The sequence below is a fragment of the Mytilus trossulus genome, chromosome 1, assembly GCF_036588685.1.
Source record: "Mytilus trossulus isolate FHL-02 chromosome 1, PNRI_Mtr1.1.1.hap1, whole genome shotgun sequence".
In the NCBI taxonomy this organism is placed as follows: Eukaryota; Metazoa; Mollusca; class Bivalvia; order Mytilida; family Mytilidae; genus Mytilus; species Mytilus trossulus.
The window spans coordinates 98,467,398-98,484,904 of NC_086373.1; the positions used below are offsets into that span (position 1 = coordinate 98,467,398).

At 30.6% G+C, this 17,507-nt stretch overlaps 1 protein-coding gene across 6 annotated transcripts in view; it reads right to left on the minus strand.

Annotated features, from left to right (window-relative positions):
• Window positions 1–756: 756 nt before the first annotated feature.
• LOC134692823 (ras-related protein Rab-3) overlaps window positions 757–17,507 on the minus strand; it is a 44,497-nt gene continuing 27,746 nt past the window's right edge. For 5 of the 6 annotated variants that reach the window (XM_063553432.1, XM_063553405.1, XM_063553441.1 and 2 more), the window contains exons 3-5: window positions 15,143–15,261; window positions 9,172–9,296; window positions 757–4,287 (exon numbers count right to left, since the gene is read on the minus strand). In XM_063553432.1, the coding sequence (XP_063409502.1) occupies window positions 4,097–4,287; window positions 9,172–9,296; window positions 15,143–15,261 (435 nt within the window). In that variant the 3' untranslated portion in view covers window positions 757–4,096. Of the gene's footprint in view, window positions 4,288–9,171; window positions 9,297–13,030; window positions 13,156–15,142; window positions 15,262–17,507 lie in introns of all 6 variants that reach the window. The other variant, XM_063553415.1, reaches the window with a different exon arrangement.

Genomic DNA, 17,507 nt, shown 5'->3' on the forward strand with positions numbered 1-17,507 from the left:
GTTCATGCGATTCCCTCAGTTACTGTTTGTTACCTTGATTCAGAGATTTTTGTAAATGTTAGCTCACAATGGATGCAAAGTGATGAGTAAAGGTGAGTTTTATACAATATTGTCTGTTTTAACTGATTTTGTCTATATGCAGAGCATGATATGCTTTCCTAGTTGACACATCCAGTCTCACTCCTATTTTGAGTTCATGTGTTTCCCTCAGTTTTTGTTTGTTTCCTTGGTTTGAATCTTACATTATCAATTTACAAGCTTTGAATCTTGGGGAAACAACTGGTGCCTTTATTTTGTGAGTACCCTGACAATAACCTGCTTAACACTTATCATAAGTTATGTGATAAAAGCCAAAATTCTAACAAATATAATCAGACTGATGACCAAATAATGTTACAAATGACAGCTATCAGACAAAAAAGCCTCCACAGAGATATGTTAACAAACTTCTTTGATGGTTTTTAGTGTGGTACAGCAAAGAATGACAGCTGTGTCAAAGATTTTTCTTGAAACTGAATGAAATCTCTTTAAAAATTCTTACTTTAATACAATTATCTATAAATGCTATCTGTTAATGTATAAATTTAGAAAATCAGTGGATTGTAATATTGGAAATGGTTTTTCTTGGTTATTTGTACAACACTCATCTCTCAATTTATCAGGAAGAAGGGATTCCAGTATTGTGTACTCTTAATATATTTACAAAAATATAAATTTCCAAAAGTGCCTATGACATAATAAAGAATCAAACAAATACAAGATGCAATTAACAGTTTTATTATAAGGCTGTCCCCACTACAGACAGTTCTAATAACATTGTGCCGTAATATGACCCTATCGTGCTTATCACATCAGATGAGCTTCAATCCTAGATACAGTCTAGTTATTGTTTACAACACCAAATACACAAGGAGTGAAGAAACTGGTACAAAAAAACAACTACTTGGTGAAATTAATGTTTCATTCATATTTTTGCAATTTGTGAAATTTTCATTGTATGTAATTTTCTTCTTATCAAAGACTTCAAAGCCTAATTAACTGATCTTTTCTAGAATTTACTAATTATTTAACAAATAAAATATAAAGAATCGGTAAAATGGAAAAAATATTAAAAAAAATAATCAAATGCAATCTTTTATATGTTTGGTTCTGTTCATCAAGAGATATTTATTTTCCAATAAAATTGTACTTTGTATTGCAAAGATCTACTCATAAAAATATCAATTTTCTTACAACTGATTAAATCTATTCAGACTGTTTTAGGATTTATTAGCTGTTAAAAATCAATACAACACCATCTTCTGTAAATATTATTTTACAGATTTAGGTCAGAATGATTTTAAGTTACATAGTTAACAGTTAATCATCAATCCATCAACAATCTGAATATATTTAGTAGTGACTAGAAAAAAGGTGAATCTTGTATAATTTCTAAAATTCAACAGTTTTAAATTTGAGATGCAGTTTGTATTTTTGACATTTAATCAGTAGATGCCACACCCTACTTTCTTGAAATATTAAAGACTTGTACCAATAGGTTCACAAAACACTACTGTACATGGACTGAAGCTGCATGATAGTGTTATTGATATTAATATCATGTTACACATTTCTCAGTTAAGACATTAAAAAATAATATTAAGATTCTCGTCAAAACCTATAAGGGCAAGACAAAAAGACGTCACCTTTCATCTTAATCTTTAGAATAAAACGAATATTTGCTAGAGTTTGTGAATTTGATGGCTTATCCAGCATGACAAGACAATCAAAATATGAGTTTTTATAGCCTTACATAGTACATATTACCAGGTTAAACTGTAAACTTTATTGTATGACAATTATATTGATGTTATAGGTATCATGAAAAAACTAATAACAGAAACAAAATAATTTTGATTGCACAAATTATAAAACAATTGTTAACCAATCAAAATCTGAGTCCTACTCTGCCAGTTAAGATGAACAATAATATCACTGAACTTTGTGCTCGAAATACAAATGAAGTTACTAGCTCCATTGGTTAACCATAATAAACAAAGTAAAATTGCACATCAGAGTGAACATTGAAATTTACCCTTTACTTGATATAATTGCTAATATCTGCCATAATGAAAATCATAAGAATAGTATAATAAGTTAGCCATTAAGAGGATGCAATGAATAGATTAGTATTAATTATATAAATGAGTAAATAATAAACAAAAAAATAAAGTTTTGCTGACATGTAAATAATGGTAAAACATAGGTCGTAAACATATGAGTTGTAAAACACACTATATCGTGAAGCCAAACTAACAAAATAATAAAATAAATCTGGCAGAGTACAAAATATACATGGAAAATATAAACATACCACAACCAAACAGTTAGAAACGGATTTCACAAGATATATTAAATAGATTTCTGAGATTGTTAAAAATTCAATATATAAATTGCAATGCCACAAATTAACAACTACATTTTGTTTATAAACAAAGTCAACAAATATATAAATATAATTCAAGAAAATAGAAAAAAAAAAAAGAAAAACAACAAAATATTTGTAAATCAACAACAAGTTGGATTTCATGGAATGTTATATTAATATTGGAATTCTTAATACACAACCACAATTTCTTGTATATGGAAACCAAGAAGTCAAATGTATTACACTGTAGTATCCGTCTATGAACAACAAAACGAAGCAAAAACAGTAATCATTTAAAATTTTGAAATAGATCCAGGAATAAAGAAGAATAAATCTGTCAAGTACCACTTTTGTCCAAATACAATTTACATGAGGGTATAATTGAACTAATGGAAAAACCAACAACAAAAAATGAGTCAAAATTTTCACCGATTTTCACATATAAGTAGTTCTGTTTTGTTTCACATCATATGTCTTTAAGTAAAAGTGTAAAGAAATTACACTATTAATAATACAACCATAATCAAAAATTAACAAACAAAATTCAAATCATTGAAAAGTTCATTAATGTTGATTGATATATAATAATCACTTGAGTAGTTCTAACATTAATTTTAAGAGAAAAGCATCCAGACTTTACTTTAACTTTACCATACTGTTTAACATAGTCATTTAACAATTTCATTTTAGACAAGATTCACATTTTGAATGGCCTTAAATTTAATAAGTGTGTATCTGAACTTACTTAAACTGAACCTGACCAATGAATACAAACACATTTAGTAACTTTCAGCATGTTGCATGGATAGTCATTTGGTAAATAACTGAACAAGGCTGATATATGTATCAGTTGATAATGATATGAGGAATATGATCAATTTTGGCAACTAACAAATGACAGTCGACTTTCTTCAAGTTTCTGACATCAAATTTTACTGAAATATTTCAATCATTCTACAAAGTAAAATTGTCATTTAGGAGCATGTTTTTTCATATGAATGTCATTCTTAGATTCATACCCAAAATGAATGAGAATATTTGGCCATTATATTTACAGCTTGTGCCTAAGTAGACGTCAAATCCATTAGGATGATATATATAGAAGAAAACACACTGGGGCACAATAAATACAGAATATACAAATTATCTACATATATACTACAGATCAATAACCATACACAGCCTCCATTATACAGGGATCAGGTTCACCAAGGTCAATTGATCACCATATTATAGTGACTTTAATTTCAAAATACCCCTTATATGTTACCACATTTTTTCATTTCTAAAAGACCTTTTGAAATCAATAGTAGAAAATGATCCCTGTTTACATAAAAACAAAATTAAAATATATATTACAACCCTTTTAACGTTTCCTATCATATTTCAAGACTATAAAGTTTTTTACAATCTGGAAGCTGATGGTTATAACTTGAAAAAGATTCATTGAGGAAAAGATATTACAAACTTTGACACTATTCTTCTTGTAATTCAATATAAAAAGTATGTTCTAATAGAAGGAATGTTATTATGCTAAGACTATTAAATGCTTGGTCATGGAATATTTGTATAATGAATATCATTTTTTATGATATATATCTCAGCATTTTGATATTCATATAATCCAATGTTTTAAAACACAATCTTCCTCAGATCAAATTGTCCTTTTTACTCGTCCACAGTCAGTTCTCAGCATTGACAACCACTGTTTTGTGGGTTAGGGTTTTCTGTGAGACGTGTTCCTTTAGCCTGGCTGTTAACGAGGGATGGGTCTGAGTCAAGACTTTCAGACATCTTGTCACAGATGATGTCCACCAATCTCTCAAACACGGCTTTCACATTGATGTTTTCTTTTGCAGATGTTTCAAAAAATTCTAATCCTACAAAAATAAATCAAGGATTTATATAATACAGTAAAACAGATATATTAATATTCAGAATGAGTTTTTACAATTGTGAGCATCACTAAAACAAGTGGCACTTACAGATTATAATTCAAAATAAATCAAATCCCTTGTGGACTTCATTAGTTAGACATACTTATATTCATTTCAAACTAACACAAAATCATATTTCCTAAGGCATTTCTATATAATTCTGAAAAAGTTATTTTCTTCCAAGTCACAGGTGGAAAAATAGCTTACTAATCATTTGAATCTTGACTCTAATTTGAAATTTGAACATGTCATTAACAAAAACTTTAAAAAAATTCTCTATCAATATTTTAATGACAGATGCTAATATCCTATAATCATACTCTTTTTAATATGTATCAAAAGTGATTTGTGTAATATTATTTTCAAATCTGTAGCTGACACAAAATACAGATTTACATTTATAAAGAAAACTAGACAAAAATAGCTGAAGCTTATCTGAATTTATTCCTGAATTCTATATCTACATGAGAATGAAAAATCAGTTTTCAGACATGTTGGATGACTTTGGTTCATACTGTACTAAAATTTTTAGGCGTGATTGATGTTAAAAATATTTCATTATAGGAAAACATAATGTGGGAATCAGGAGGTTGAGAATAACAATGTGGGATGGAAGGACAGGCAAACATAGAAACAAATAAACTGACTCCCTTTATAGCGATACACCCCCTTCAGAATCTTGATAAAAATAGTTACTTAGTGAAACATAAACTGTCAGAACCATTGATTGTAGTAAAAATCTTATCAGACAGTTAAAAAGAAATATTGTTAAAATAATACAAATGTAATGTACATCTGCAGAGAATTCACTGTAACAATACATGAAAGATGATAAATAATCCTCTGGAAAACAACTGATTCTTGTCTCAAGTAAAATACATATATGTAATATCAATAGTTTAAGACTTCATCCATAAAGTGGTTCCTTGATATTTGTTTGGCGATAACTAATGAGATTAAACCATTTTCTTTGAAGTCCCAGTACCATTAAAAGATATGATGGGTTTTTCACTTTCATCTTAATTTGGTTATCTCTGCAGAATTTTAAAAATCGTTAAATAATTAACTTATAAAAGGTCACCATCATCACTGTTATAAAAATTTAATGCCACTGGCTGATTACATCTGAAATATCAAATTAGATTGGTCTACAAATTTCCTGTAGAAAATTGTGTAATCCACCTACATCAACCTTAAGCAAATTACGTTACAGATTTAGATGTGTAACAATTTCTTATTAAATTGATTTAAATCACGTTGTATAGGAACAATTTGCTATTGAAGGAAAATCTAATCTTACAATACTAAAGAAAAACAAGATTAATTCATTCCTACCCTAAGGGAATAACCAATATATCTGAGTTAACAATGACCAAGTTCTGTAACAAACTGCATGGTCATATATCACACAAGTAGTGCATGTTAAACATGGTAATTTACTTTTGCATTTCATATAGCTACAAATAAAATTGAGAATGGATATGGGGAATGTGTCAAAGAGACAACAACCAGACCATGGAGCAGATAACAGCCCACCATATTTGCCACTCAGTTCTATATTTAAGAAATAATTCCTTCATGTCATGCTCTATGCTCATTTTAACATGGTTAGGCATTATATTTGTTGATATTTCACACTGAGCGTTAACGAGGTGTAAAATGTGGTCAAATATAATGCCTTCCCATGTTAAAACTAGATGCTCCGCAGGGCGCAGCTTTATACGACCGCAGAGGTTGAACCCTGAAAGATTGGGGCAAGTATGGACACAACATTCAAGCTGGATTCAGCTCTAAATTTGGATTGTGATTAAATAGTTGACACAGCATAGGTTTCTGACACAGAATGAATGTGGTCTAATGAACTTAAATTTTTTTTTTGCCTTTGAGCAATTCACTATGCTGTTGAATATTAATCCTCTCAAAAAAATGTTTGAAGAAATTTTCTTTTTATTAATGAAATCTGAAATGAGAAAAATTTCCCCCCCCCCCCCAATTTTTTTTTCACATTCCCCTTACCTTTTATATTCCAAAACTTTCTAATGGAGTTTGCAACAATAACTGCTCATTTAAATACATCATAAAATATAAAGTGCTTGTTATCACTGAATGGTAAAGATTGTTTTAATTTATCAGTTGGTAATAAAAGTGAAAATACATTGTATATTGTATAAAACAATGATTAAAGTTGATTCAACTATTATTCTGGACAAAGAAAGATAACTCCAATTGAATGAAAATTTCTTGCTATTGCACAATATTGTGCAATTAGATATTTCTTGCTATTGCACAATACTGTGCAATTGAAAATACTTGCTATTGCACAATACTGTGCAATTGAAGATTTCTTGCTATTGAACAATACTGTGCAATTGAAAATTTCTTGCTATTGCACAATACTGTACAATTGAAGATTTCTTGCTATTGCTGAATACTGTGCAATTGAAAATTTCTTGTTATTGCACAATACTTAATATAATAATTTTGAATCCTGATTTGAACCAACTTGAAAACTGGGCCCATAATCAAAAATCTAGTACATGTTTAGATTCAGCATATCAAAGAAGCCCAAGAATTTAATTTTTGTTAAAATCAAACTAAGTTTAATTTTGGACCCTTTGGACCTTACTGTACACCAATTTGAAAATGGGACTAAAAATTAAGAATCTACATACACAGTTAGATTTGGCACATCAAAGAATCCTAATTATTCAATTTTTTATGAAATCAAACAAAGTTTAATTTTGGACCCCGATTTGGACCAACTTGAAAACTTGGTCCATAATCAAAAATCTAAGTACATTTTTATATTCAGCATATCAAAGAACCCCAAGGATTTAATTTTTGTTAAAATCAGACTAAGTTTAATTTTTGACCCTTTGGACCTTAATGTAGACCAATTTGAAAACAGAACCAAAAATTAAGAATCTACATTCACAGTTAGATTCAGCATATCAAGGAACCCCAATTATTCAATTTTTGAAGAAATCAAACAAAGTGTAGTTTTGGACCCTTTGGGCCCCTTATTCCCAAACTGTTGGGACCAAAACTCCCAAAATCAATCCAAACCTTCCTTTTATGGTCATAAACCTTGTGTTTAAATTTCATAGATTTCTATTCACTTATACTAAAGTTATGGTGTGAAAACCAAGAAAAATGCTTATTTGGGCCCCTTTTTGGCCCCTAATTCCTAAACTGTTGGGATCTCAACTCCCAAAAATCAATCCCAACCTTCCTTTTGTGTTCATTAACCTTGTGTATAAATTTCATTTATTTCTATAAACTTAAACTAAAGGTATTGTGCAAAAACCAAGAATAATGCTTATTTGTGCCCTTTTTTTACCCCTAATTCCTAAACTGATGGAACCAAAACTCCCAAAATCAATCACAACCTTCCGTTTGTGGTCATAAACCTTGTGTAAAAATTTCATAGATTTCTATTTACTTAAACTAAAGTTACTGTGCTAAAACCAAGAAAATGCTTATTTGGGCCCTTTTTGGCCCCTAATTCCTAAAATAATGGAACCAAAACTCCCAAAATCAATCCCAACCTTCCTTTTGTGGTCATAAACCTTGTGTTAAAATTTCATAGATTTCTATTCACTTTTACTAAAGTTAGAGTGCGAAAACTAAAAGTATTCGGACGACGACGACGACCACGACGCAGCCAATGTGATAGCAATATACGACAATTTTTTTTTCAAATTTTGCGGTTGTATAATGAGCATAGAGCATGATACGAAGGAATTATTTCGATTCTAATAGGACAAATACAGTCTTTTTATTGGTCGAAGAGTACGAAAATACAGTACAAATGTTTGGCTTTTCCCGTTTCCTCCCCGAGGAGTCTGTGCATTACATCTCATATTTGATAAGTTTGAAAACTACGAGCACTGTAAATATATGTTGTTTTATAAAAATATATAATAAAAGTTTATGCTAGCTGCTTAAATGTATATATTTCAAAGGATAAATATGGAAATAACATTAATATTCACAGTAAGTTTGTGCGCATGTGTCAAACATATTTTGTGCTAATAAGAACACAGCTTTGTTTACAAAGGGTAATAAGGACTTCACATTAGAATAAACAATAGGTATGAACTTTTTGAAATTAGTTACTGGTACCCAGGGGGATTACTTGAAAATATCGTCTTATTCACTATGTAGCAATGAATATTTTTAACTTTTCCGATATGTTACCTGTAAAATGGCGCAAATTTAGTTTTTATTTTTTGGCTCAAATGAAATATGACCTTGTGGCGCAAATGAAAGATTGGATTTTGTCAAAATTGATGCAAATGCAATGCACCCATTTAAGATAAAAATTGTCACAACAAGAAAACTTATAAACATCTAGCATGTAATCTGCAAAATTATGATGACTGGTCTATAACAGTTCCTCATTATTCCTATAATCGGTACTCCATATATCATAGAATATGTTCCCTCTTCAAGTTTCCAATTTATCAAGGCGAATATCTTGAACTTTAAAAATCACACAAACATGACATTTTGTGAAACACTTAGAATTAAAGATTTTTTTTGTCTTCTGTGTGCTGATCTGTCAGTCAAGATGGCTACCAGCAGCACACTTTCTTATGTTATATGGGATCTTGTTGGTAATAAGTAAACATTAAGATTTACAAACACCTGCTGAAGGAAATGATCAATTGTTCCTACTATAAGTTTGTGTCCATGGGAACAATGATTGGCCTAAATAATTAATAACTTGCATTCATCACAGGTGAGACAAAGAACCACCAGAAGGAGAATTGTGAAACTTGTAAAATGAATGAATGGGTGGAGATTACAACATGGATTTGGTACCTAGTTGATCAGCCAATTGTTTTCCTCGTTCCATTGATACTACACGTTCATCTTCCAGATCACATTTGTTTCCAACTAATACGACTTGGGCATTATCCCAAGAATATGTCTTGATTTGTGTGCACCTGTAATTAACATTTATATCTGTCAATAAAGTTGTGGCTGATTCAATACAGCTAACACCTACCTCTAATATGTAAAGTACCGATATCTGAAAGGTGTTAAACATTTAATTTGGGGCTATACCTCTTGTTACCACAGCACAACTATCTGTGAACAGCCTACTTACATGTATATATACCTGTAAACTGTTGCTGAAATCAGTCTAGTCTAAAAAGCATGATTAAACAGGCTGCATATAGCCTTTTCCAGAAACTCATTTCACAAATCATTAAGTTTACCCCGTAATTTATAATTTAAAGTCTACAGGTCTTTTGCCAGTAGAACTGCTCCATTCCAATGAAGTTATACTTGAAAAGCTGGAAATGTTTGTTAAATTGCTCTCTGCTGCGGCTAACCCATATTAATGCCAGTATACTTCCAAACAAGTGAAATAGCTTGTATTCAATTTAAATTATAAATGAGATTCAGGCCAGAATTGAGTTTCTAGAAAGTCCTATAAAAATAGTATAAGCAAGAACTAAACAAGCCATGCTGAAAGCTTTTAAATCATGCAAAAGATAACTGAAGGAAGTAATATACCAACACTTATATGAATACATGTATCTCAGAAGGAATCAGAAGACTACTATCATTACATAAAATACTGTAAATATAAGGACACTGAAAATTACTGTCTTTACATTGTATACATCAAGCAAGGTTCTGTTAATCACCCACCCCACTAATGGGTATTTTGCATAACATGTATCTAATATCCGTGGCCATTATCCTTGAGGATGAATAAATAACTAACATTTGTAATCGAACAAATGCCTGATTTAGTTCATGTAATGCAGATGCTCAGGACTGACAAAAAGTTAACTGGTCACTAACAAAAGTAAAAGTAATGGTTAATTCAATGATATGCATGAGCAAAATAACTAGGATATAAAAAAAAAACAGGTGGTGCACACAGGCATTATTTGATGAAGATTCTGAAAAATCTTCATCTAACATTATGATGAAGATATTACCAAATAAACCCCACAGATAGGTTAAAGTCTCAAACGCTGGGTTATAATATTTATGACTAAGAATATAGAATGTTTGCAATGTAGTTGCAATTAAATGAAGGTTTTAAATTTAAAATTAATTTATTCCCAAATAAACAAAAAAAATCAAAATATTCTTCATACAATTTCTACAATAGCAAATGCACAACTGCCCCACATGTGCAATCTTCCTGTGAATTTTCTAGGATAACTGTAGGTGTAGAGTACAAAAATCTGCTTCCATAACTTTTGCTGAAAAATTGATAAATTTCAAAGACAGGAAAATTCAGAAAAATTCCATAACAACAGTCTTGCAGGTTTTTTCAGGGATCTGATAATGTATTTTTTATGAGGTTTAACCCTTCCTGGTGATATTCTACTTCAAGAACCTATTAAATGGTATAATCATATGATATCAAGAAATGTAGATACTTTATTATACAGGATTTTTCTTTTGTCAAAATAATAAAATGAGTTTTTCTGTACAAATAACAGACTGATGTTGCAGTGTCCTTGGGGATTCATATTATTCACAACAATAAAAATTCCTTCTGAGAAATATATAGACATATATAGAATGTGCTGCATTAAAATAACATTAAAGGCCATTGGAAAAAACATAGTGTTTGCTCATAAAAGTTAAACAATGATATAAGACATGCAATGTGGAAAAATGCCATCACCAAAATTGCATGAGAACAAACAATATGCTTTGAAAGATCTACTTCCATGTCCATTTTATTATGGTTTGTTGTTTCATACATTCAAAAGAGATCACCTAACTCAATTATTCAAGAAATCTATTGTGTTGTTTCCGAGAGACTTTTGAATGACTCCTCAAGTTTGGTCTGATTTCCTTAATTTGTTTATATAAAACTGACAGATAATATCCTTAGCTAAAATTTTGTTTGGATTTAGAAGAAAAGTAACATATTCCTTCTCCCTCTAGTGTCTTTCATGGATCATCAATGAAGGTACAATAAATACTGTCATCTTCCATTAAGAATGGGAACATTTATAAGTACTTGAAGTTCTGCATTTGCTGAGTCCAATGCTTCATTCTTGAAGCTTTATAGATAATTTCAGAAATATTACAAATAAACTATAGATAGAGAATCCCTCTATCCCTCAACACAACCATTAATGGTGAGATAGTTTGGAGACATCTGTCATATTTACATAGACAGTAGGATTTATAATCCTTTTCTGTTCCTAATCTGCATACCTTTATTTTGCTGTTGGTTGTAAATTCTGGGATAAGTATCCAAGTTTACTCCCACCTTTTAGACCTTATGAAATGATTTATAATTGCTTACGTCACTTGGTCAGAAAACCAGAGACAAGTGTAGGCAACATGGATAAGACATAGAAATAGAAGGAGATGTGCCCCCAAGGGTTATATGCCAATACAGACAGCAATCCTTCAAATATAAAATAAATCTGGAGGTCAACAAATTGTCTTCAAAAACAGATAATCAATTAGTGCAATAAACTGTTTTTGCTTATGGAAAATAAAGTATTATTATTAAAGTGTGTATTTATAATATGTCAAGCAAGCTCAAAATCACTCGAGTCATCTGAAAAAATAGTGAATAAACCAAATACAGACTGCAAAAGATCAGAGTTGTCTGTAAAAGTAGTAAATAAACCAAACATAGACATCAAAAGATCAGAGTTGTCTGGAAAAATAGTGGATAAACAAATACAGACCTAAAAAGACCCCCCCCTCCCCTTTCCTCAAGAACATGTCAACTCAGATTATTAAAACCAAGCATATACAAGAAGAACTAACCAAACCTTTGAGCAATTCTATACAATATTAATGCAAAGTCTGGTTCCCATTGATAAAGTATTTTAAGAGACAAAGATAATTACCAGTAGCAAAATGTAATTAGCTAGTTATGAACGAGTTATTAATAATTAATTCTGCTTTAAAAACCACCTAAATAAGGTTTAAACTTTATTAATTTTGATTTAGGGTCATAAATATTCATTAGAAAGTTAAAATTGATATGATGCAATCCTTTATTACATAACATCACAACAACAGAAGCCATGGAACCAACACGTTATACAGGGCTAAATATAGATTATTTCAGTCAGTTTTATATAAAAGATTTAATTTTGTTGTCAATCATAAAATTTATAGGCTAAATGCATGCAACAGCATTTTTTGTTTACCTTTATACAGAATCAACACAAAGGAATTAATGAATATATCATTCCCACAGAATCAAAAGTTCATATTCCAGTATATTCATAGTAAAATCTTGTATGATCTCTTTTGAATGTATTTTTTCCTCCACCATATATTTTTATTATTTGTATACATGTATATCCATTTCCCTGTGTGTCAAATATGATATTTGAATATCATGTATAACACTTTTCAAAGAAATTGTTTATTTAAAGTGTGAAAATAGTCAGTTTGGAAAGAAAAGGTGTTACACAAAATGTTTCTCTAAAATTCCTCAAAGTAATGTTAATTTCAAGCTAAAAGGTATTACGAGTAACAAAACGTCTAATTTAGAGTCATCAAATTACTGGACTTTCTAGACTGATTTTAATTCAATTCAAAACCAAGAAAAGTCACATTTTCTTCATGTTCTCAGATCAAATACAGAACTGACAATCTTCATGCACTTTATGGAAATAGAACAAGTGAAGCAAGAGACATGCTAGACCGCTAGTAATGTTAGTATTACCTAAATTCTGTGCTAATTCTTCCCCGTCTTTAGTAGAAACGACACGGGCTTCTTCTAAATCACATTTGTTACCCACTAGTGTCACAGAGGAATTACTCCATGCATGTGTCTTTATCTGAGTACACCTAATACACAAGCAGAGAGTAGCCAAAAAAATACACCATCACAACAATTAACTATCAGTAACATAGTAAACATCAGAACTTATCAACAACAGGTTAAATTAACATAAACCAAAAAGATGCTGGTAGGTAGGTCGACTATAAATATGTTTACTAATAATTGTTCAGGAAAGTCTGTTTCAAAAAACGCCCCCAACAATTTCATTCCTTTTCACATGGAAGCCAAAAAAACTGAAATCAATTACTTTTAAAGAAAGAGCAAAGTAAATCATTATTGTTATCTGGGACTACTATACTGTTAGTTTACTGCTAGTATGATAGTCCCAGTTGTAATTGATTGAATTGGAAAAGTTGTGTTACCAAAGAATGCATATCTGAAAAACTTTTCAGTATTAACATGATAAAATGTGAATTTGGTCATAACCAAACTATTTCTATATTCTGATCCAAAAGCTTTTTTAAATTTGAACTGCCAGGACAAAATTGAATAATCTATCGCTTATTAAAAATCAACCTATTTCCTTCCAGATGTTGAAAAAGTTTGGAGGTGGTAAATATAGTGTGATGTTTGACAGCTAAAATTGTAACAGCCTTAAAATCAGTTTCTGCAATAATGTCTAAGGATTGGTTTAATTTCTTATAATTTGTATCATTTGCTATTTCATTTTGATCAATGCACAAATCATGAAGCCTGAAGTCATGTCCTGATGTTCACCATATACTGACAGATGGATATAAATTAGTTATATGTGCAGGAGAAATTGCAAATAAAAAAGCAGTGCAGAATTAATACAATTTACAACATTTACATGTAATAATGGGTTGTTAAATCAGACATAGAAATAAATCTAAGGTTTGTCTAAGATAATAATGTTAGTCTCTTCCCAAAACTGGCTTGTATGATTAAATTAAAACTGTTACTAAAGTAAAATCTGACTTAAATGTGAGGACCAAAATGTGATCATTTATTATCTAAGAAATATACTCCATTGTTAAAATTAATACACATCAACATAACATAAAATATAGTTCTAAAGGTTATTCTCATTTGCATAAATCCTAACATAAAATAAAGATCAGTGTTATCAACTACTTGTGGGAGGTTACAAAACTAAAGTTAGTCTCACAACAATCATGTGATGGCATTATAAACATTTTCCTGGAATAATTCTAAACATAAAAGACAAAACTTCAGTTCTATATTGGAAATAAAAATTGACAAACACAAAATAGAGAATGAAATGTCTGGATAGTAAAATAATGTGACAATTAGGGCATTATATTTCTTTCTACGCCATTGATTCTTTTTTTCAGTTGTCAATTGCAGCTCATTTGTCCCTAAGACTTCAAGGCTCAGCTTAATTTACATGCTCATTTTTAGAAATCGATTACCACAGGGATTTTAAATGTTTCTCATGATTGATTTGAACAATGCATGATAGTTGACATCAATTTCTCCAGAATATGTGTTGAATTCAACATATAGTTTAGTGTCCTTATTTACTGAGTGATGTAACCTTATGTAATGTACACTTCAAATGAAGTTATACAGAGAAAAGTAGCTCATCAAACCTGACATGTGTGTTGTGCTGTATTTCACATATAATCTTTCTTACAGCCAATGGCACTATCAGGAACTATTTGTGTTCCTATCCTGAGGGAATCTATTATCCTGCTCAAGAGTTTACATTTGAAGACAGGGATGTGTTTGTTTTTCTCAACGCTGATATTCTTAAATAGTAAGAAAAGTGCTGAATACCCGCCATGCATCTTAAGATTAAAACTCTTTTTTTATTTGAAAAAGGTTTTGATAAATAAATTTCAGGGTATTAGAAATACCTTGAGTTGTGCATCCTGTGTATAAAACAAATTTTCTAAGACCTAGAGTACTATTTTCCCTTGTGTTTTACTTGTATGCTAGCTTGTTTGTTTTATTAGACTGTGAACTTTTTTATAAGATAAAATTGTATGCAGTGAAGGAAATACTAACCAATCTTGTACAGCATTAAAAGATTCTTCATTTGTAACATCATACATAAGTATAAAGCCCATAGCACCACGATAATATGCAGTTGTTATAGTTCTATAACGTTCTTGACCAGCTGTATCCTGAAATATCAATGGTCAAATTAAGAAAAATGTTTGAACTTCTTATGAAGTGCTGAAGTAAGAACAATTTATCGAAATACCTTTATTATGTTCACCATAATGATACAATATCTAGTCTACCTGGTTGACCAAAGGATTTTTTGTCCAAACTGGTAAGTTCTCAACAATAAAGGGACAAGAGAAAACAACTATTTTTGTAAAATCAAAATTATATCATATTAGTCATTAAGCTGGATTCATGCACTGTAAGGTATCACTGTCAGAAAACCTCAATAAGTTCTATTAGTTCAAATAAACCACTGATCTTGTTTATATTATACAGGTTTACCCCAGTACAGCAGTTTTCTTCTATTTCTGCACTTTAAAAACCGGATATCAATATCATAAATAAGTTTAATTTGACAGCAGTATTAAATTACCGTAATTAAATGAACAAGTACACATAATTGTATCACAACTTACGCTGTCATGATGCATGACTGTAAGTAAATTATTCATTTTCATTCAATTAATTTCCAGAATTTTGCTGAACAAACTGTCATGGTAACTAAATTATTCCCTGAAGGACTATAAAATCTTCTGCCACTTAGAATTTATTGATGTCAATCAGTTTAATGATTACATTGGAGAAATAAGTTGATTCATTAACTCTCTTCATGCATTATGAGTGCATGTAGTCTAAAACATACATACATTGCATGTTCTTTATTGATAAATCATTTGGAAAACAATGAATATGGTGAATCGTTTATTGACAAAAGCTATACTTGACAAAAACTATCTATACTCGAAAAAAGCCACCTATACTAAAAAAAAGTTATTCGTAGATCTTACTTTGCTGAACATTATAACTGCTTACAGTTTATCTCTATCCATAATAATATTCAAGATAATAACCAAACAGCAAAATTTCCTTAAAGTTACCAATTCAGGGGCAGCAACCTGTTAACCGGTTGTATTATTCATCAGAAAATTTCAGGGCAGATAGATCTCGACTTGATAAACAATATTACCCCCATGTAAGATTTGCTCTAAATGCTTTGGTTTCGGAGTTATAAGCCAAACTGTACATTTTACCCAAGTATGTTCTATTTTTAGCAATGGCAGCCATCTTGGTTGGCTGACCGGGTCATCGGACACATTTTTAACTAGATACCCCAATGATGATTATGGCCAAGTTTGGTTAAATTTTTGGCCCAGATGAGCTAAAAACAACAAAATTTCTTTCAAAATTACCAATTCAGGGGCAGCAACCCAACAACCAGTTGTCCGATTCATCTGAAAATTTCAGAGCAGATAGATCTTCACTTATTATCAATTTTCCCCTTGTCAGATTTGCTCTAAATGGTTTCAGAGTTATAAGCTAAAATCTACATTTTACCCCTATGCTCTATTTTTAGCCATGGTGGCCATCTTGGTTGGTTGGCCGGGTCACCAAACACGGTTTTAAACTAGGAACCCTAATGATGATTCTGGTCAAGTGTGATTAAATTTGGCCAAGTAGTTTCAGAGGAGAAGATTTTTGTGAAAGTTAACAACGCTCGACAACAACGAACAATGGACAGGTGAGCTAAAAAGTGAAAAGGATTTTTTGTGTCCCTTTTTCTTATTATCTGCTTTTTTTACTTAAAACATAAAACTGGCAATGTAGAGAGATGGTTATAACCATCATCTATGAAAGCTTTGAAGGTTCCCTTAAAACATTTACCGATAACTGGCTTTGTTAACTAGAAAGCTTAGAAAGTTTGTCCTACCACTTCCTACATTAATACCTAACATACTTTACATGGCTATGAAGAGAGGTATCTGTCTCTGAAAGCTTAGAAGGTTTGTCATTCCTAACATACTTTACATTCTTGTAAGGTCATTACACACAATAATCAATATTCCCTTTTGTCCTATTGATGTATGTCTGTAGCCATATGTTTCTGACAGATCTAGTTTGTAGATGACAAAATAATTCAATAATCTTTTTCTCCTACTTGTTTTTCACATAATAGATTAGCTTTATTCATATTCATTGATAAAATATGATCCAAGTATATTCTTGTAGGAGGGTTTGGAACTGGGCAAAATGGACGACAATTAATTTTTGGTTTGGACATTCCTTCTTCTTCTAAACCAAACTGATTAATCTGAAGAATATAAAGTGACCTATAACAGCCTAAGTTAATTAATTTTTTTGCTCACATCTCAACTTTATCGATTATCCATCAAATATATCCCTGATAATGAATAAACCAATG